The following is a 20,984-nucleotide window of genomic DNA, read 5'->3' as shown; positions in this document are numbered from 1 at the left end:
ACTCTTGTTGTGTTGTCATCTGTTTTAGCTTGGTGATGGCAGCCATTGAATGGTGAGCCGGTGGCCAATCCCCTAGCTAGAGAGGAGGAGAAGATCTGGGCATGGAACGAGGACCTCTCCCCAGAGCAGAAGCAGAGAGGGCAGTCAATTGATTAAAAAGCAGAAAGGCAACAGATCTAGATAACTTTCCAAAGGAGGTTCTTACAGCTGGTGTGAAGAACACAGCAGCCATTTTGATAGGCCTCTTACAAAAGACATGGGCAAATACCAAATGAATGGGAAAAGGGTCCTATGGTGAAGGTGTTCAAGAAAGGAGACCTTAATCAGTGTAAAAACCAGAGGGGCAGCATTCAATTGTTGTGTATCCCAAGTGAGGTGTTCAAATGTACTATTCTAGACAGAGTAAAGAAAGGGGTAGATTCAAGGTTATGACAAGAACAGGCAGGGTTTGGACAGGAGAAATCATGTATGATCCAATGGTAATTTTACATATCATCACAGAACTGCTGATTGAATGGCAGTCACCACTTCATATGAATGGTGTGGATTTCCAAAAATCCACACCATTTGATGCCGTGGATAAAACAGGTTAATGGAAGCTGCTACGCCACTATGGAAAGCCTCAGAAATTTGTGAGCATCATTCAGAGCGTCTATGAAAATATGACCTGCCAGGCAATACATGACAGTGAACTGACTAAACCATTCAAGGTTACTATGGGCATCAGGCAAGGACGCTTTGTGTCACCTGTGATCTTTTTACTGGTAGTGAATTGGGTAATGAGAGACCACAGAACAACCAAGGAGGAGACAATGGACTTTCACACAGAAGTCAGAGGACCTTGACCTTGCAGATAACCTCAACTTGCTATCCTGCACCCATAGAGACATGCAAGCTAAAACAAATCATCTCTAGGCCTGTGCACAATTAGGAGGGTTGAAAATCAACACCGAGAAAACTCAAACCATGAGAATCGACACACAACAAGAAACACCAACACTACTTTCTGGGACCGACATGGGAGAGAGGTCTGATATTTCATGTATCTTGGCAGCACTGCAAGTAGAAGAGGTGGAGCAGACAAAGACATTACAGCCAGAATAGCAAGAGCCAGAGTGGCCTTTGTATCTTTAAGGCCAATCTGGAGAAACAGAAATCTTGCCTCCAAACTAAATTTTGAATATTTAACATCATTGTAAAGTTGGTCTTACTATATGGCACTGAAACCTGGAGACATATTAAGATCTTACTATCTAAACTCCAAGTTCTCAGTTGCCTTAGACAAACCCTGTATATCAGATAGCCAGAAAAAATCACGAACAAAGAACTCTGGAGGAGGACGAAACAAAAACTAACAAAAATGGAGTTGGCTTGGACATTCATGGAGCAAGGACCTGCATAATGTAACAAGAGAGGCACTGAACTGGAACCCCTCGGGCAAAAGGCAACGAGGTAGCCTAAGGATAACAGAAGCAGAATTGAAAACTATTCAAGTGATATGAAAAAAAGCTAACATTGTGGCAGGAGACTGGCAAGGAAGGACAGCTGTGGTGAAGGCCCTATGCTCCACACGGACTAGAGAGGCATAAGAGAACAGAGAGTAGGGTTTGAGCCACCTACTGTACCCATCCTGCAGGGACTATACCAGCCCTGGGAGGGATCAACGAGCTCTGCCTTTGCTGTGGCTGGGTGGGAGTGAGGCGTCTTTACTGACCTCCGGTGCACAGTAAGGACCACCCTGGCCACTGGAAAGCCTCGGCGCAAAGGTATTGGTCTGGGCTCTCCCAGGAAGGGCTCTGGCATCACTAGTGTCCAGGCAGAGCAGGTGGGGCCTCAGCTCTGAGTCTCCCCCAGCGGGAAGCACATGGGAAGGAGGAAGGGCTGACAGACTGGTTTCCAGTTGGCTGTAGGCGTCCCCCAAGGAAGGAGGGGCCCAACTAGCTGCCCTGGCATTTTGCAACCCGGCTGTAAGCCATGTGGCCTGGCCTGGACAGCCATCCATTCGTGCTGAGCCTGGGATAGGAGCTGTGCGCGGTGCCGGGGGCTCCATACCGGGTTCTCCCCGACCTCCGAGGCGATGTCAGTGATGGAGTCGCGATGCTCCTCCAGGACTTCGCTCAGTGTGATGTTTGTTCCCTTGCTGGGGATGTCAAACACCAGCACCAGTCCCGACGAAGTCCCTGTGAACAAGCAAGGGAGATGTCACTGGCAGTCAGTTATCAGACCCCAACCCACTCTGGTCTAGGAGCCAGCCTCCTGGTCTTCCCGCCTTTGGGAACCAGTCTCCACACTCCCCACCCCAAACCAGGTCCTCAGCCCTCACCTCAATAACTCCTTCAGCTTCAGGAGCCTGAATAGACCCTTCTTCCCATTCCCCACACACTCCACTCCCATCCTCCTGGGCCCAAGTGTCCCTAGTGCTGCACATCCACAGCCCAGCCCCCTCACCCAGCTGCTGTATGCAGCCCCTCTGCTTCCCCGCTAATCCCAGACCTCTCCTCCCCTGCCCACCTGGCCCCAGACCTACCATGCAGAAGATTAGGTGCCCAGTTGCTGTACCTGTAGATACCAGAGATCCTATTCCTTGCCCCTCACTCCCTTCCCCAGCCTCCAGTTTCCCTACCCCACTCACCCACACAGATGAAGCGCCCACTGGCTGCAGCAATCCCTCGAGCAAACACTGCATGGGCTGGAAGGAAGTGAAAGCCCCATTACACCCCTGCAGCAGCTCCTACCCCAAAGCTCAATGGAGACCCCAGGCCACAAGGGGGATACTTTGAAATCAGGGCCACAAGGTATGAGGGATCCACCCTGATTTAAGGCCAGATCACAGAGAAACTACACATCGTCCAGCCAGAAGGGAACACTGGGGTCACCTTGTCTGATCTCCTGCACGACATGGGCAATAGACATCCTGGAATTAATTCCTAAATAAAACATCCTCCCTTCTGCTGGATCCCTGGGCCAGAACCCCCTATGGGCTATTGGCTCCTGGGGTGGAAGAAGCCAAACTGTGCCACACAAAATCCATAACCATGGTTCATCCCGCCCTTCCAGGGTAGTTGTTGGCAGGAGGGAGAGCTCTGCAGAGCCCTCCTCCCGAGGCTCCTGCTGCATCACTGCCCCAGCTGGGATCTATCTTTACCTGGCGGTGGTTCCAAGACATCCAGGGCATGCCAGTAAACCATGATGGAGCCATCTGACTCATACATCTGGGGAGTGAAAACACCTGGTCAGCTCGCAGCAGAGTCGCTTCCGGGTGGGGTTGATGAGCCTGAAGCCATCAGGAGAAACCCCGAGTGCTGTCCCCACAAAGCTTTCCAGAGAGGGGGGAGGCACCCCTGTGACCTGGGGCCCTCAAAGTCCCTGACACAAGGACCTCCAGAAGGCACCTTGTAACAGGTAGCTGCCAAGATGGGCCAGGAGGCCTGGGCCTAGCCAGCCCTGTTCAACCAGCCGCATCTGTGCAGGGGCATGGGAAGAGTTTTTACAGGGGGAGTGCTGAAAGCCAGTGAACTACACTCTAAACCCAGACGTGATGGGAGCTAGGTGTTTGGTTGCTATTATTGCTTCAAGCCAGGGGCCACACCCATAGCTCCAGCACCCCGTGCCTGTGCCATAATTAGATGGCTGGACTACTTGGGCTGACAGCCTGAAACCCCTGAGCCTTATAAGAGGGCAGAGAGAACACAGTTTGATTGAGGATTGACAGGCAAGGGCAAGCTGTGTCCCTGACGAAGGAGTGCAGGGAAGCAGTGCTCTATCTCAGAACGAGGAGATTAGAGAAAACTGAGAAGGGACAGGGAACTGAGCCTGAAGGCTGGGCTGAAGAGGGGCCCAAGTGGATGGGAAAAAATCTTTTGTTTGTTTGGGACTTTTGTTACCCTGGAAGGGGACTGCACTGTGAGAATGACCCAGCTGGAGGCCTGAGCCATGTGAAATGCTGGGAGAGACAGAAAACCCTGGTGAAGGGAAACTGAGGCAGGAAGTGCCTGCAGAGCCAGACTTCCCCAGCAGAGGGTACTATGGGGCAGTCATGCCCTATGACATGCCTCCATTGACCTTCCTGCAGCTCAGAAGACTGGCCTTGTTCAGACAGAGCTCTCCACCACAGGCCCCGCCCACTCCCTTCCCAGAGCCTAGAAAAGGAAGCACTCTTACCTGGATGCCTTTCTGAGAGGTCAGGACCAGGAGAACTCGAGAGGGCAGGACACACCAGGAGGCCTGAAAGGGAAAGGAGTTGTTGCAGCCCACACAGGGTAATTCTATATTATACCTTATCCTAACAGCTAAAGAGGAACTGATCACAGAACTACAAGTTAATGGTAGCTTACGCACAAATGATCATGATTTGATCCCATTTATAATGTACAAACAGAATAAAGTCCAGACCAGTAATAGATATACTCGGTGCTTTAATAAGGCCAATTTCACAAAGCTGAAAATGATTATGGGCCAAATCAGCTGGGAGGAAGAATTTAACCCAAAAAGTGTGAATGATGATTGAGAATCATTTAAGAACACCTTACTAGATGCCCAAAAGCCACACTCGAGGAAGAAGGCTGTGCTGGTTTAAAAAAAACCAACCAGGTTTAGAGGGGAAGTGAAGGCAGCTGTAATATATAACAAAGGGAAGAAGGGAGAAGTTGATAGTAATAAATATAAATCAGAAGTGAAAAATTGTAGAAAATTGATACGGGAACTCAAAGGACACAAGGAAAAAATATATGGCCAGCAGAGTTAAGAACAATAAGGAGTTTTAAAAATATATTAGGAACAAAAAGAATCCTGACAATGGTATTGGTCTATTACAGGGGTCTCAAACATGCAGCCCGCAAAGCTTTTTCCTGTGGCCATCAAGCTCCCCTTCCCCTTCGCTCCCGCGCGCCGCATCCCCGCTCCTCTGCCTGCCTCCAGGCGCTTCCCGCCGTCAAACACCTGTTGTCGGCGCTTATCGCTTTCCAGGAGGGAGTGGGGAGGAGCAGGGAGCTGTGACCTCAGGGGAGGAGGCAGAGAAGAGGCGGGGCAGGGGCGGGGATTTGGGGAAGGGGTTGGAATAGGGGCAGGGAGGGGGCGGAGGTGGGGTGGGGACTTTGGGGAAGGGGTTGGAATAGGGGTGGGGAAGGGGTGGGGCCTCATGGAAGGGACGGAGTTGGGGCAGCGCTTTTGTATCTTTATATGAAAAGGTGTCCGCGATGCGGCCCTCGGGCCAATGTACTAGTCCTCATGTGGCCCTCGTGGTGATTTGAGTTTGAGATCCCTGATCTACTACTAGATGGAAATCGTAGAATTATCAATATTAATGCAAAAAAGGCAGATGTGTTCAATAAATATTTCTGTTTTGTATTTGGGGGGAAAAAAGATTATGCAGTCTCATCATACAGTGATAACACTCCTTTCTGTGAGTATCTCTGGAGGATATTAAACAGAAGCTACTAAAACAAGCCACTTTTAAATCAGCTGGCCCAGAAAATGTGCATCGAGGAGTTTTAAAAGAGCTGGCTGAGGCACTCACTGGACCATTCATGTTGATTTTTTTTAAAAAAATGTCTTGGCACACTGGGAAGTTCCAGAAGAAAGCTAATGTGCCAATTTTTAAAAAGGTAAACAGGATGACTCAGGTAATTGTCAGGCTGATAGGCCTATATTGATCCCAGGCAAGATAATGGAGCAACTGATAGAGTACTCAATCAATAATGAACTAAAAGAGGGTAATATAATTAATGGAATTCTATGGAAAAACAGATCCTGTCATACTAACTTGATATTTTTTTTGATGAGATTACAAGTTTGGTTGATAAACATAATAGTGTTGAAGTAATATACTTAGACTGCTGTAAGGTGTTTGAGTTGGTACCACACGACATTTTGATTAAAAAACTAGAATGACATCAAATGAACATGACACACATGAAATGGATTAAAAACTGGCTAACTGATGGGTCCCAAAATATACCTGTAAATGAGAAATAGTCACCAACCGAGTGTGTTTCCAGAGGGGTCCTGCAGGATTAGTTCTTAGCCCTATGTTACTTAACACGTTTGTTAGGAACACTAATAATCTGCAGATGACACAAAAATTAGGGGAGTAGTAAACAATGAAGAGGACAGGTCATTCATACAGAGCAATCTAGCCCTCTTGGTACACTGGATGCCACAAACAATGTGTGTTTTAATACGGTTCAGTGCATACACTTGGGAACAAAGAATGCAGGCTGCACTTACAGGTTGGGAGACTATCCTGGGAAGCAGTGACTCTGAAAAAGATTTGGGGGGGTGATAGCGAATCAGCTGAACATGAGCTTCCTGTGCAACACTGTGGCCAAAAGGTCTAATACAATTCTGGGATGCATAAATGCTAGAGAGGTTATTTTACCACTCTATTTGGCACGGGCATGACTGCTGCTGGAATACCGTGTCCAGGTCTGGTGCTCACCATTCAAAAAGGATGTTGATAAATTGGGGGGGATTCAGAGATGAGACACAGGAATGATTACAGGATTAGAATGCCATTTAATGACAGTTAAGGAGCTCAATCTATTTAGCTTAAAGAGAAAGTTAAGAGATGACTTGATTAAAGTACCTACATGGGGAACAAATACTTAGTAATGGGGTCTTCAATCTAGGACAGAAAGGTATGACATGATCCAATGGCTGAAAGTTGAAACTAGACAAATTCATATTGGAAATAAGGCATATTTTTTTTTTAACAGTGAGAGTAATTAACCATGGGAACAATTTCCCAAGGGGTGAAGTGGATTCTCCATCACTGGTGATTTTTTAAATCAAGACTGGCTGTTTTTCTAAAAGCTCTGCTCCAGGAATTATTGTGGGGCAGATCTCTGGCCCGTGTCATACAGGAAGTCAGACTAGCTGACCACACTGGTCTCCTCTGGCCTTACAATGTAGGAAAGCAGGTCAGCGAGGGCCAGGCAGAGAGGGGAGAGGAGCAAGAAGCCTGCACTGCTCTCCAGGAGACAGGGTCAAGAGTTAAAGCCTGGCACATAGCATCCTAGAAGCTAGAGACAATCTGTGAAGACCCCTCTCCCCAAGCTTAGGGCTCCTCCAGTACCAAGTGGCTGGAGGAGGTTGGTCTAGGCAGCGTTTGGGGGCAATGTGGTTGACGTGCAATGCTGGCTGGACTGGAGACGTTCCGGGGGGGCCCTGGCTTGACCCTAAACTGCCCCCGGAGTCCTACCAAGGCGGCTGTGGCCTCCCGGGGAGGCAGGAGAGAGCTGTTCTCCCCAAGGAAGGGCAGGGGCAGCGAGGCCGAGTCATGAGCCCAGTGAGTTAGGGCAGGCTCGGGGAGAACCCAGGAGCCCCAACCACCCAGCTACTCTGGGTCTGTGCCCGCCGGCCTCCCTAGCCCGGCCCCGCCCCGGCCCCTACTTCTCCCCTCGGGCCGGGCCGGGCTTACGGGCGTGTCCGAGCCTGGCGGGAGCTGCCCTTGGCTACGGGTCCGAACTCAGGGCCCCGTGGGCAGGGGAGCCCTGCGAGCGCCAGCCCTGCCCCGGGGAGCCGGGGGCTCCCTGCCGCCCCTACCTGGGTGACGATGGAGGCGCTGACGGCCAGGCCGCCCTCCTTGGCCTGCAGCTGGCGGTGCGAGACGCTGAGCCCGTCGGCCGCGGCGCTGGCCAGGCTGACGGTGCTGCCGTGCACGGCGGCGAAGTAGGTGAGCGGCTTGTCGCGCAGGGGCAGCACGCTCAGGTTGTTGTACAGCGCCGAGCTGCTGCTCTTCAGCGGGACGCTCCGCTCCTTGCGGTACATCCTGCGGGAGCGGGCGGGGGGGCCGGGCCGCGCGCACTCGGCGGGGGGCGGGGGGCCGGCCGGGGTCACGCGCAGTCGGCGGGGGGCGTGGGGGTCACGCGCACGCGGGGGGCTGGGAGGGCCGGGGTCACGCGCACTCGGCGGGGGGGCGGCCGGGGTCACGCGCACTCGGCGGGGGGCGGGGGGATCACGCGCAGTCGGGGGGGCGGGGCCGGGGCAGAGCCCGAGCCAGGGGGCCGAAGGGGGCCGCGATCCCTCCCGCTCACCCCGTGTCCCCCGTTGCCATGGAGACGGCGCAGCGTGTAGTCAGGGCGCGGGCGTCGCAGCGCGATGACATCACGGCCCGGGACGGGGCTGGCGTTGCCTTGGTGACGGGGACGCAGCTAGCGGAAGGGGGCAGGGGCTGCGGGGGCTCCAGCCGGCTCGGTGCGGGGGGTGCAATGGTGGCTGGGAGGGGGCACGGTGGGGGGTGGGGTACAGTGGGGGAGGGGGCATGGCTGGGAGGGCGGTGCGGGGGCGGGGGTGCAATGGTGGCTGGGAGGGGGCACGGTGGGGGGTGGGGTAAAGTGGGGAGGGGGCATGGCTGGGAGGGCGGTGCAGGTGCGGGGGGTGCAATGGTGGCTGGGAGGGGGCACGGGTGGGGGTGGGGTACAGTGGGGGAGGGGGCATGGCTGGGAGGGCGGTGCGGGGGCGGGGGGTGCAATGGTGGCTGGGAAGGGGCACGGTTGGGGGTGGGGTGCAGTGGGGGTAGAGGGGGTATGGCTGGGAGGGCGGTGCGGGGGCGGGGGTGCAATGGTGGCTGGGAAGGGGCACGGTGGGGGGTGGGGTACAGTGGGGGAGGGGGCATGGCTGGGAGGGCGGTGCTGGGGGTGGGGGGTGCAATGGTGGCTGGGAGGGGGCACGGGTGGGGGTGGGGTACGGTGGGGGAGGGGGCACGGCTGGGAGGGCGGTGCTGGGGGTGGGGGTGTGCAATGGTGGCTGGGAGGAGGCACGGTTGGGGGTGGGGTGCAGTGGGGGTAGAGGGGGTATGGCTGGGAGGGCGGTGCTGGGGGTGGGGGGTGCAATGGTGGCTGGGAGGGGGCACGGTTGGGGGTGGGGGTGCAGTGGGGGTGGAGGGGGCACGGCTGGGAGGGCGGTGCGGGGGCGGGGGGTGCAATGGTGGCTGGGAAGGGGCACGGTTGGGGATGGGGTGCAGTGGGGGAGGGGGCATGGCTGGGAGGGCGGTGCTGGGGGTGGGGGGTGCAATGGTGGCTGGGAGGGGGCACGGTTGGGGGTGGGGGTGCAGTGGGGGTGGAGGGGGCATGGCTGGGAGGGCAGTGCTGGGGGTGGGGGGTGCAATGGTGGCTGGGAGGGGGCATGGGTGGGGGTGGAGGGGGAACGGCTGGGAGGGCAGGGCTGGGGACGGTAGGTGAAAGGGTGGCTGGGAGGGGGCACGGTCGGGCGTGGGGGTGCCCTTTACATCTGCAGAGCTAGCCCCGCCCAGCAGCACAACGGTGCTGGAGGGGAGGCCAAGACCACAGGCCCCCACCTGCAGCCTCTTCAACCTACTGAATTGCCTGCTTGTTTGTCCTCCTTGTCCCAGCGTCAGTTGCCAGAACTCCCTGCATTCTGTGTCCAGCGAAGGTCCCCAGCGCTAAGGACAGGGAATACCACTAGAGCCCAGTCCTTCCTGGGGAACGTTCTAGCACCCAGGCATCCTGACTCCCAGACCCCTGCTCTAACCATTAGAACTTGCTGTCTCCCAGATACCAGAACGACACTCACATGAACCCCTGCACAGATCCTTGTCACCAGTCCCTGGTGTCCCTGTGAGGAGTGGATGGGAGAGGCATCAGGGCACTGCCTTCGGAGCATAACATGCTCACAGTCCCTGTGGCCGTTGCATCCATTTTAAAGCACAGTGTACAGTGCTAGGAACTGCATGGGGCCTGTAGGCCATACTGGCTTGGTCCTTCACTCAGTGTTATCCCCAGTTGGTGGCCCTGTCTAGCCCCATGTTGCTCGTTGCCCTGGGTAGACCCCATATTAAAGGATGGGGTCTAAATGAGCTGTTACCATTCAAGAAAGAGATGTCAACAGTGAGTCAACAGTGTGCCCTTGTTGCCAAGAAGACCAATGGCATTTTGGGGTGTATAAGTAGGGGCATAGCCAGCAGATCGAGGGATGTGATCGTTCCCCTCTATTCGACATTGGTGAGGCCTCATCTGGAGTATTGTGTCCAGTTTTGGGCCCCACACTACACGAAGGATGTGGAAAAATTAGAAAGAGTCCAGCGGAGGGCAACAAAAATGATTAGGGGTCTGGAACACATGACTTATGAGGAGAGGCTGAGGGTACTGAGATTGTTTAGTCTGCAGAAGAGAAGAATGAGGGGGTTTTGATAGCTGCTTTCAACTACCTGAGAGGTGGTTTCAAAGAGGATGGTTCTAGACTATTCTCAGTGGTAGAAGAGGACAGGACAAGGAGTAATGGTCTCAAGTTGCAGTGGGGGAGGTTTAGGTTGGATATTAGGAAAAACTTTTTCACTAGGAGGGTGGTGAAACACTGGAATGCATTACCTAGGGAGGTGGTAGAATCTCCTTCCTTAGAAGTTTTTAAGGTCAGGCTTGACAAAGCCCTGGCTGGGATGATTGAGTTGGGGATTGGTCCTGCTTTGAGCAGGGGGTTGGACTAGATGACCTCCTGAGGTCCCTTCCAACCCTGATATTCTATGATTCTATGTTGGAGTCATTGTGGGGAGTTCTCTGAAAACATCCACTCAATGTGCAGCAGCCGTCAGAAAAGTGAACAGAATGTTGGGAATCATTAGGAAAGGGACAGATAATAAGATAGAAAATATCATGTTGCCTCTGTATAAATCCATAGTACGCACACGTCTTGTATACTGCGTGTGGATGTGGTCGGCCCATCTCAAAAAAGATATATTGGAATTGGAAAAGGTTCAGAAAAGGGCAACAAAAATGATTAGGGGTATGGAACAGCTTTTGTATGAGGAGAGATTAATAAGACTGGGACTTTTCGGCTTGAAAAAGAGGCGACTAAGGGCGGATATGATGGAGGTCTATAAAATCATGACTGGGGTGGAGAAAGTAAATAAGGAAGTGTTATTTGCTCCTTCTCATAACAAAAGGTCACCCAATGAAATTAATAGGCAACAGGTTTAAAACAAACAAAAGGAAGTATTTTTTCACACAACACACAGTCAGTCTGTGGAACTCTTTGCCAGAGGGTGTTGTGAAGGCCAAAACTATAACAGGGTTCAAAAAAGAACTAGATACATTCATGAAGGAGAGGTCCATCAATGGCTGTTAGTCAGGATGGGCAGGGATGGTGTCCCAGCATCTGTTTGCCAGCAGCTGGGAATGGGCAACAGGGGATGGATCACTTGGTGATTGCCTGTTCTTTTCATTCCCTCTGGGGCACCTGGCACTGGCCACTGTCGGAAGACAGGACACTGGGCTAGATGGACCTTTGGTCTGACCCAGCACGGCCTTTCTTATGTTATGTTCTTATGGGTACAGTGCTAATGGGATGGTGCTGATGGGCATTGTCATATTTCCCTGCAGAAAATGACGTCCCGGGACCGTGTGCCTCTCTCCAAGTCACGGGCGGAGAAGTCACGCCCCCCCACGGTACCCATCCCTCAAGTGGATATCATTCCAGGGCGCCTCTCTGAGTCGGAATGGATCTCCCTGGTCACCATGGAGGAAGGAGAGGATGGAGTGGGGGATATCCTGGCAGGGATGATAAACCAAGTGATGGATGAGTGCTATAAAGTGTACCTGGCTCGGCAGGTGAGCATGCCAGGCCGGGGCTTTCCATGGAATCTAAGTGGTAGAGATGGTACAGCTCTCTTTGGTCCCAGCTTTGGGCTCAGGGCAGGACTGTTCCTTACAGGCTACTCTCCAGGGCTTTGTTCCGGCTACTTCTGAATGGCCCCAGCCGCAGGGCCATTCTTCTGCGTTCATTCTGTAGGGAGCCACTGAGAACACCGGCTGTGTGAAACCAAGCCCTATGGTAACAGATGGAAGGGTTCAGGGAAAGGTGTTGGTCCAGAGGGACCAGGCCGTCTGACCCGGAGCGGCTCTATGCTGCTGCTTGCTTCATGGAGAGGAAGGAAAGCAGAGCAGGGATCCAGGATGGATCCTTCCTGTGGCCACTAGAAATGGAGCTTCCGGAGGGGATGGGGCAAGAGGTTCCTGTTGCAGTGGCCTCTGTGTGACCCTGCCTTGGCTGCCCAGCTCCTTGCTCGAAGCTGGATTTGTATCCCCCTCCCTCAGGCTGAGAGCTCCTGGAACCCCAGGGGAAATCTCTTTGCTTACACAGAAGTCTTCGTGCTCCCATCCACCGGCTCCCAGGCTGAGTACACCCCGAGTCACACTCAGCTCCTGCCCTCAGCCATTAGGCACTCAGATACCATGGTGATGGGTATGGTCTGATACCCCAAATAGAATGGGCATCTCCCTCGTGGCCTTCAACTCTCCTCTCAGCTCCATTATGGAGATAGTAGCCTCTGCTCTCCAGGGGTGGGACTGCGTCAGTGCTCTGGAGCGCTGAGCTTCGTGCAACATGGATTATTTTACTATATGCAGATTGCTTAGTTGGAAGGGGTACCCATCCTGACAGTCACCTCCCTGGCCACACGACTCTCTTCTGACTCGGCACGTGAGCTGCACCAGCTTGGACTCCCTTAGATTCAGTGGGCCAAAGTCAGAGGTGGCATGGACAGCAAGGGCACACTGATGGGTGGGGTGTGCGTACGGGAGTTGGGATGGAGTCTTGGTCTCCTGCCTCACTCCTAGCCAAAGGCAGGAAGCAAGTGGGTGGTGCTGGGCTCATTCTGTCTCTGCTCTGCTTTCCCAGTGCATCCCATTCACCGTCAGCCAGGCACGGGATGCCATCCTGCAGATTGCCGAATGGCGCTTCCTGGCGCGGGATGAGGGGGAGGCCACCGTGGAAGAAGATGCCACCTGGCAGGAGGAGGAGGAGCCAGTGGCCTGTGTCACAGACTCGTGGGCACAGGGCTCAGTTCCCGTTATGCGAACCAGTCTGACCCTGTTACCACAGGGGAGAGAGGTACTCTAGCACCAGGGCTTACCTTGGGAGCAATGGCTCTGGACCAGTGAGGGGTGGGGGAAGGAAGCAGGCTGCTCCTGAGTGCTTGTCCTGACAGAGGCATTCTGGGCCTGGCAGGGCTCAAGAGATGAGACCTGACACTGCCTTCAATCTGATTAGTACTCTAGGGCCAGATTCTGCTTGGAACTCCACCACGGAGGAGTCCATGGAGATACAGGACCAGTCCTGCTGGGCGTGAGTCCTGGACTTCAGGCCAGAGAGACAGCCTTGAAAGTCAGAATCACGGTCACAGCCTTGTAAGGCCTCCTGACCACCTGCCCCTTTAAGCCATTGCTCGCTGGAGAAAGTCCTCCTGGCCTCTTGGGATTAGAGAAGCGCAGTCCAGTTCCCCACTCCCATTGGCAGCAGTGGTTTGCTGAGTTCTCTTCGCTGCACCCAGTGCTCTGCCCCTCGGAGTGTAAGAAGCTGTAGGAAAGTCTGGCTTAGACTCTGGTGGAGCTGTGCCCCATGCAGTTACTAGCCAGGATGCCGGGCCTTGTCTCACCTATTCAATGCCTTGGAGCAGAGGTGTGAGGGTTCCTCCTGAGGATCTCTGCCTAGAGAGGAAGGACGTTTGTGTGGCTAAGGCATTGGATCTGGACTTCTTTTCCCATCTGTACAATGGGGCTAGAGCTTCCATACGGTACTCACCGGGGGGTTGGGAAGACAAGTGTCCTGACATTGTGAGGCTTGGAACCTACAGGGATGAATGCCATGGAAAAAACCATCAGCCCATCCCCCAGCTTCCAGGAAACTAGGGTGCCCTTGCAGCCTGTGGATCCTGCAAGTGCCTTCTTCAGTATGGAGCTGCCTGCAGAGACAACCTGTCTTGGCATGTGATGCTTCACCTTGAGCCAAACAGCCTCTGAGATTTTGTCCATGGATGAGAGAGGAATTCCAGCCACCCCCTCTCTACCAAGCCAGTCAATAAGCGTGTCAAGCAATGCTGGGCTTTGTGCTGTGGTCATCTGACCCCTAGAAATTGCACTGGTATGCCTACCCCTCCCATGGATGATAGGCTTTCCCCCTTCCCTTCTCAGTGAGGTAGCTCATCCACTCCCACCAGCCAAGCCAGTGAGGTTCCCACAGACATGCTGAGATTTGGGTGTGCATCAGAGCAGGCGGTGACCCCTTAATGCCCTGCCACCATGGGACAGTCAGTCAACATGGCATGTCTGTATGAGTGTAAATACTTCCTTCCCAGCTCCTGCTGGTCCTGCAGCCCTTCCAACAGGTCCCATGTGCCAGAGACCCATTGTCAATGGAGCTTTGAAATGGGGCACTACCAGGACAGCAGGTAAGAGCGGGTCGGCTCCCGCACACCCAGCGTGCGCTGCAGCCTCCTTAGGCAGGGGCTGTATTCACAGAGCCGAATGCGCCAGCGCCACGCGCTCTGCGTGAGGGAGAGGGTACGGGGGTCTCTGCGGGGAACTGAGACTCTCCGCCGGTGTGAGGTGGGCCGGGCAGCTCGGTATCCTTTGCTGCCTCGTCTCTCCCCCGCACGTTGCGAGCCCGGGCTGCCGCAGCATCTGCTGCGTACAAAGCTCGGTGTGTGTTTCAAAGCCAATGGAGGGACATGTGACAGGTTCCCCCTGGGGTGCCACCTGGAACTGGGGTGCCACTGAGCCCTCTGACCCACCAGCCTGGGCTCCCTCTCACCCTGGGCTGCTGTGACGATGTCCAAACCCCTCCAGCCTTCACACAGGTAGGGACACACCCAGCTGCAATTACACACAGGCCCTCTAACTACCAGCTTCCCAGCCTAGGACCCAGAGCAGGATCGTCCTGCCCTGGTCGGATCTGGCCAGTATATGGGTTTAACACCTGGTCCGCCTCTCCCTCAGTGTGAAGAGAATAACGCACACTTGTGGTAACCAAGCAGAGATTTTCCCCAAGCACTCCAGTCAAAGCTCACTGGTTTGGATTAAAACATAAAATAAATTTATTCACTACAAAAGATAGATTTTACGTGATTATAAGTGATAGCAAACAGATCAAAGCAGATTACCTAGTAAATAAACAAAAAATGCAAACTGAGCTTAATATATTAGATAGATTGGATATGAATTAGCAGATTCTCACCGAAAAATGATACAAGCAGGCTGCAGATTCTTAAGGGGCAAGCTGCACTTGCTTTACAGCTTGGAATCCCTGGGCAGGGCTGTCCTTGGGATTTATGGGGCCCTATGCAGTATTATTAAACTGGTGCCCGTGTGCCCTACGTGGGGCACAGCGACCACTGCCACCCACGGACCCCCAGAAGAACCCCCCCATTGCTGACACACACCGAGCTTTGTATGCAGCAGATGCTGCGGCAGCCCGGGCTCGCAAAGTGGGGGGGAGAGACGAGGCAGCAAAGGATACCGAGCTGCCCGGCCCACCTCACACCGGCGGAGAGTCTCAGTTCCCCGCAGAGACCCCCGTACCCTCTCCCTCACGCAGAGTGCACGGCGCTGGCGCATTCGGCTCTGTGAATACAGCCCCTGCCTAAGGAGGCTGCAGCACGCGCTGGGTGTGCGGGAGCCGACCCGTTCTTACCTGCTGTCCCGGTAGTGCCCCACATTTTCGGGTGCCCGACGCAGCTGCATAAGCGGCGTATGCCTAAGGAGGGCCCTGTCCCCAGATCATTCATACACAGGCTAGAAATCCCTTTAGCCTGGGTCCAGCACTTCCCCCATTTCAGTCTTTGTTCCTCAGGTGTTTCAAGGAGTCTTCTTGTGAAGTGAAGAACCCCAGATGATGTCACTCCCTGCCTTATATAGATTTAGCATATGGCGGGACCCTTTGTTTCAAAGCTTGGTTACCAGACCAGGCTGTGGAAAAACACTGACATCCCAAGGTGCAGACTAGCGTCATGTGGCCTGGTCACGTGTCCTTGTAGAGTCATAGCAGCCATTACTTACAGGCTGTCTGTAGCATTCTCAGGAACGCTCCCAAGATGGGGCATAACCTTCTCCTAAGGCCTATTGTTTTTCCTAATGACCCATTACCCTGAATAGGTCCTGCCCCACCCGCTGTCTAGACTGAAAGCATCTTGTCTAGTGGGCATTACCCAGGTGTAACTACATTTGAAGTACAGATACATAGTCAGTATTTATAACTTCAGGTACAAAAATGATACATGCATACAAATAGGATAATCATATTCAGGCAATCTTAACCTTTTCGTGACATCCTACATGATCCGTCTTGCGTAATATGCATCATAATTATGCCATAATCCTATTGTACTGATACCACTATGAAGAATATGGGCTGCAGTGTTGCAGGATGCTGATGTGTTAGAAAGGAACAGGAATGATCCGGGGCCCAGCTCATTCCCATTTGTTGCTGCGTGCACTGAAAGGGATTTCTTTGCTGTCGGATCTTGCGACAGTCGCAGGATGTCTCATGGTGGAACATCTCTTGGAGCTGCTTGGGCAGGAGGGGCATAGAGGAGGTTCAGGGTGAACAGCAGAGTCAGTTCAGCCCTTCGTTCTGCCAAGGCTGTCCACTGGGAGGGGCGCGGGAGGAGTGATGTGCCAGCGTGACCTCACCAACCAGCTCCCTCTCTGACAGTGAAGACCTTGACCCCAAACACCCGCTGCACTATGGCCTGGCTCTTGCCTTCCACCCATTTGCTGGGGTATGAAGAAATGGCCTTCAGGCCCTGCTACTGAGTGGGCAACAGCTTGTCCTGGGTGTGGTGGCCACTCTGGCCTGTGAAGCTGAGGCTTTCTCTTTACATTAATGGCTATTTCCAACAGGTGTCTTTGGACAAACTCCCCGAGGAAACACTTTCCCATGAGGAGACGCGGTTCTACACAGGATCCCCCGAGGTGCCAGCAGGCACCCTGTCAGAACAGCCTTCTCAGGAGGAGGGGGTCAAGTCTGCAAAGTCATCCAGGCCCCAGAATCTGCTTTCCCAGCCAGCCCCAGCCCCAGCCCCAGCCCCACCCCCCTTGCCTAAGACCAGAAAAGCATACAGGCCCCATCGAGGACTGCTGCACTCAGCCAGCCTTAAGAGCATGGCCAGGCCCCTACAGGAGACTGAGAAGGAGCTGCTCCGGCAGCAGCTCTCACAGACCCTGCCTGAGGAATCACCACAGGAGGATCTTTGCAGCCTTCACCAGCTCCTGCCCATGTCCTGCAGCAACCTGCTGAAGATCCAGACGGGCAGGCCCCCCAAGATCAAGGACGTGATGTACAATGAGTTTGGTTCAGTCATCGCCATGCCCAAGCTGGACCCAGCCCATCTACCCAAGTGCTGGATCAAGCCCCAGGTGGAGGTGCTGGATCCAGATGTTGAGGCCAAGCGGCAGGAAGTTCTCAAAACCGTCTCTGGGCGTGGCCAGAGGAGTACGAAGTCCCATCGCCATGCAGCCCAAGGGCCAGGGGTGGGAGAGCTCACTAGCACTAAGCTGCTCCAGGACACGGGACCCATGCAGAGTGGTGGGCTGGCCCAGGCTTTCTGTCAGAGCCACGCAGACAAGAGAGCACAGCATTTGCCTTCCAAAGGGAAAAGCCTTGAACCCAGCAGCCATGTCTACTGGAAGCCCAGCAACCTGCTGGACTCCATTGAGCTGGCCCCAGGAGTGGCAATCAGGGACAGCAGCAGTGTGAAGTGTGGGCCCCACCATGGTGCACTCTATGAAGAGGGAGGGGAAGGGGTCTTCCGAAGAAAGCTCAGGCCCATCCGCCCCAGAGTGCCCCTGCCCGCCGTTGCTGTGGAGCAGCTCATCTGTGATCACATGCCCCAGGTCCGGCCAGCAGCTCTGCTCACATCCCTCATGTCATCGGGGCCAGAGCACTTGTAAGTGCAGCATGCTTCCTGCCCTCCCCTCTGGGACTGGGCTGGTGTGCCGTACCATCGCACGGCCTGTTACAGAACCCCAGCCTCTCCAGCCAGCGTGGTGTGCAGGGGTGTCTCGCTGCGTGGCTGTGGTAACCTGCTGGTGCGTGTGACGAGGGACCTCCTCATCTTCCCTGGCTCTTGGTAACAATAAATCCCAAGCACCCACAGTATGATTCACTTGCCTGCTTTGGTTCCACCTCCCTGCAGACCAGCCCCTCTGACCCAGGAGACCCCATGGCATCCGGGGGGACAGCCTGGGCCCCAAGGCTACAGGCCCCCTGGATGCTATTAATTTACCTGTTATAACCTCGCCCAGCTGCAGCAGGGATGATTGCTTAATGAAATGTTCCTCCTCTCTCTTTTCTCAGAGTGTCTCCATAGCCCAGTTAGCAATAGTCCCAACCCGTGGTCTGTCTGTCCATCACTGTGGTCCCTGAGCACCTAGCTGTGTGGGTGGGAGCGGAGGAGGGACTGGAGGTTGCGGGCAGGAATTCAGTTCGCTTCACTGGTTACCATTCAAACCCTGAGCCCACCCATGGCAAAGCACATTGTATCATACCATTCGCAGGGCATCCTCCACGCAGTGCACAGAACTCCGCTATGGGCATGCTGTGGCTGCAACCTGCAAGAGGTCAAAGTCAGGAAATTCAAAGCTGTGCTTCCTCATGGACATGCCTAGGTCCTGGGAGTCTGTACCAGGGTTGGGAAGAGTAACTCTCCCTAGCTTGGGGCCCTGGCCGCCCTGGGGCATGGGGTAGATTCGAAAGAGGTTACAAGATGGTTAAGGAGGAGCCTGGTGCTTCATGTTGCAGAATGCAGAGTGAAGGCTGCAGGAGTTTGTGTTTCATAGATTTTTAGGGCCAGAAGGGACAGTTCCGATCATCGTCTGACCTCCGGCATAGCACAGGCCACTGGATTTCACCCAGTGATTCCTGCATCACACCTGTAACTCATGGGTTAGCTAAAGCAGACCTTTTAGAAAGAGCCATCCAATCTTGATTTAAAGACTTAGTGGTGGAGAATCCACCACATCTGGACGGAAGTTGTTCCAATGGTTAATTACCCTCAGTGTAACAAATATGTGCCTTGCTTCTACTCTGAATTTGTCTAGCTTCAGCTTGCAACCATTGGATCTTTTTCTGCCTTTGTCTGCTATGTTAAAGAGTCTCCTGGTTTCAGAAATCTCCTCCCCATGTAGGTACTGCTTGGCTATGATCAAGTCTCCTTTTAACAATCTCTTGGGTAAAGTAAACAGCTCGAGCTTCTTGAGTCTCTGACTGTGAGGCAGGTTTTCCAGACCTCGGATTGTTCTTGTAGCGCTGTTCTGAACCCTTTCCAATTTGTCCACATCCTTTTAAAAGTGTGGATACGAGAACCGGAGCCAGTATCAGTTAATGGTCCCAATAATGCCAATACGGTGGTACTAACATCGCACTACCTCGACTCAATAGTCTCCTGCTTATACCCCCATGGATCACGTTTTCTCTGATAGCCACTGCGTTGTTCTGGGAGCACCTGTTGAGCTGGTAATCCATGATGACACCCAGGTCCCTTTCTGAGTCACCCATTTCCAAAATAGAGCCCCCCATCCATAAGTGGGATCTAGATCTATGACCTTCCATGTAGTTGCATGAAAACAAGGGTAGTTCAAGTGCGTCTGACTTACCATGGTATCTAGATTACTGTGTTGAACTGACCTGTCGTTATTTAACAGTCCACCAATTTGTGTGTCATCTTCAAACCTTCCCAGCAACAAGCTTATATTTTTTTCCAGATCATTGATAAAGACCTTGAATAGCAGTGAAGCAAGAACAGATGTCAGTGACACCCACTAGAAACACTCCTATTAGATCAAAAAGAACAGGAGGACTTGTGGCACCTTAGAGACTAACAAATTTATTTGAGCATAAGCTTTCATGAGCTATAGCTCACTTCATCGGATGCATCCACTGCACTGGTGGGTGGGTTGGGGAAGGGCCGTGTTGGCTCATTTTAAGTCAGACTCTCTTTGATTTAAAACCATCTGCAGTCACCCTTATCAATCAGAGGCCTTCCCCTTATCAAATTAGTTATTCTTTGGACCAGACTTCCTCCCTACTTTATTCCTTTTGGCCTTATAACTCATTATTTTCATGGCCTTCCTTCTATTTGCTAGTAAGAGCCTTTCTTTACAACACTTTAATTCTTTAATTTTATACTTATCTTACATTAGGCGTTTTCATTCCATGTGCTCTGGGCTGCGAACTCAGCTGATGGGAAGAATCCACTTGCATGACTCATCCTCATGGGGTAGTGAGAGCAGAGTGACAAAGTATTTTGTCCTCTTTAATGTCCCTCAGTAGTCCATTTGGCATTGATGGACCTTACCTTTTGGGCAGGACATAACACCTTCTGTTGGAGACCAGTACTTCACACTACTTCTCCTGTCTGGTGAGTTACACAGTCACAGAGGCTCACAATACAAATGCTTAAATATCAGCTTGCAATATGGGATACAGATGTTATAAGTGAGGCCCTGTCTACACTGGCAAGTTTCTGCGCAGGTAAGCAGCTTTCTGCGCTGTATCTCCTGAGGTGTACACAGGGCCGTGCCACTGAGAAACTGCGCAGTTGTCGCGCTGTGAAAAACCCACCACGACGAGAGGCGTAGAGCTTCCTGCGCCACGGCTACAGCGCTGCGGTGCCAGCGTAGACACCCTGGTCGATTACAGCGCTGTGACTGGCCTCCGGGAGGTGCCCCTCAATGCCTGTTCTCGCCTCTCTGGTCATCTGTTTGAACTCTATTGCCCTGCCTTCAGGTGACCAACCGTCAGCCCCACCTCGTACATTCCTTGGGAATTTTGAAAGTCCCCTTCCTGTTTGCTCGGTGATGCGTGCAGTGGTCTCAGCGCATCTTTCCAGGTGGCCAGGCCTGCTCCACGCACCGGGCGATCCCCCGCTTGGAGCTATGCTGAGCTGCTGGACCTCATCGGCATTTGGGGAGAGGAGGCTGTCCAGCCCCAGCTCTGCTCCCGCCATAGGAATTATGATCCCTACGGACAGATTGCACGATGTATGACAGAGAGGGGGCACGACCGGGACACACGGCAGTGCAAGGTCAAAGTGAAAGAGCTGCGGAACGCCGACCACAAGGCGCAGGAGCAAAGAGCTGGACGCGATACTCGGCGCCAACCCCACCTCCACTGTGAAGGCCACTGTGGATACTTCGGTGGCTCGCATGACAGTTGAGAGTGGACCAAGGCAGGAGGAGGAAATCTTGGACGAGGAT

At 53.6% G+C, this 20,984-nt stretch overlaps 2 protein-coding genes across 7 annotated transcripts in view; one reads left to right on the top strand and one right to left on the bottom strand.

Annotated features, from left to right (window-relative positions):
- WDR54 (WD repeat domain 54) overlaps positions 1 to 7,933 on the bottom strand; it is an 18,224-nt gene extending 10,291 nt beyond the window's left edge. Inside the window, exons 1-6 of one of the 3 annotated variants that reach the window (XM_043545047.1) lie at positions 7,918 to 7,933; positions 7,543 to 7,777; positions 4,162 to 4,224; positions 3,146 to 3,212; positions 2,633 to 2,689; positions 2,053 to 2,180 (exon numbers count right to left, since the gene is read on the bottom strand). In XM_043545047.1, the coding sequence (XP_043400982.1) occupies positions 2,053 to 2,180; positions 2,633 to 2,689; positions 3,146 to 3,212; positions 4,162 to 4,224; positions 7,543 to 7,767 (540 nt within the window). In that variant the 5' untranslated portion in view covers positions 7,768 to 7,777; positions 7,918 to 7,933. Of the gene's footprint in view, positions 1 to 2,052; positions 2,181 to 2,632; positions 2,690 to 3,145; positions 3,213 to 4,161; positions 4,225 to 7,542; positions 7,897 to 7,917 lie in introns of those variants that run through there. The other 2 variants (XR_006290297.1, XM_037898499.2) reach the window with 2 other exon arrangements.
- On the top strand, positions 4,205 to 20,984 carry C4H2orf81 (chromosome 4 C2orf81 homolog). 4 transcript variants are annotated; one of them, XM_043545045.1, is made up of 4 exons: positions 4,205 to 4,259; positions 11,334 to 11,561; positions 12,631 to 12,843; positions 16,629 to 20,984. In XM_043545045.1, exons 2-4 carry the CDS (start codon positions 11,337 to 11,339, stop codon positions 17,676 to 17,678), a joined length of 1,488 nt encoding a protein of 495 aa, XP_043400980.1. In that variant the 5' UTR covers positions 4,205 to 4,259; positions 11,334 to 11,336; the 3' UTR covers positions 17,679 to 20,984. The 4 variants fall into 4 exon arrangements, with proteins under 4 accessions (XP_043400980.1, XP_007052867.3, XP_043400978.1 ...); XM_007052805.4 differs by lacking the exon at positions 4,205 to 4,259 and adding an exon at positions 7,539 to 7,672; XM_043545043.1 differs by lacking the exon at positions 4,205 to 4,259 and adding an exon at positions 7,987 to 8,135.

The sequence above is a fragment of the Chelonia mydas genome, chromosome 4 (genome assembly GCF_015237465.2).
Source record: "Chelonia mydas isolate rCheMyd1 chromosome 4, rCheMyd1.pri.v2, whole genome shotgun sequence".
Lineage (NCBI taxonomy): Eukaryota > Metazoa > Chordata > Testudines > Cheloniidae > Chelonia > Chelonia mydas.
The sequence above is the reverse complement of the archived record's forward strand: the minus strand, read 5'-3'. Positions and strand labels throughout refer to the sequence as shown.

Excerpts from the sequence above, each read along its gene's own strand:
- C4H2orf81 (XM_043545043.1), top strand. The coding sequence starts at position 8,052 with ATGGAGACGGCGCAGCGTGTAGTCAGGGCGCGGGCGTCGCAGCGCGAT. Across the intron at positions 11,562-12,630 it reads AAGTGTACCTGGCTCGGCAG|TGCATCCCATTCACCGTCAG; the intron begins GTGAGCATGCCA and ends CTGCTTTCCCAG. Across the intron at positions 12,844-16,628 it reads TGTTACCACAGGGGAGAGAG|GTGTCTTTGGACAAACTCCC; the intron begins GTACTCTAGCAC and ends TATTTCCAACAG.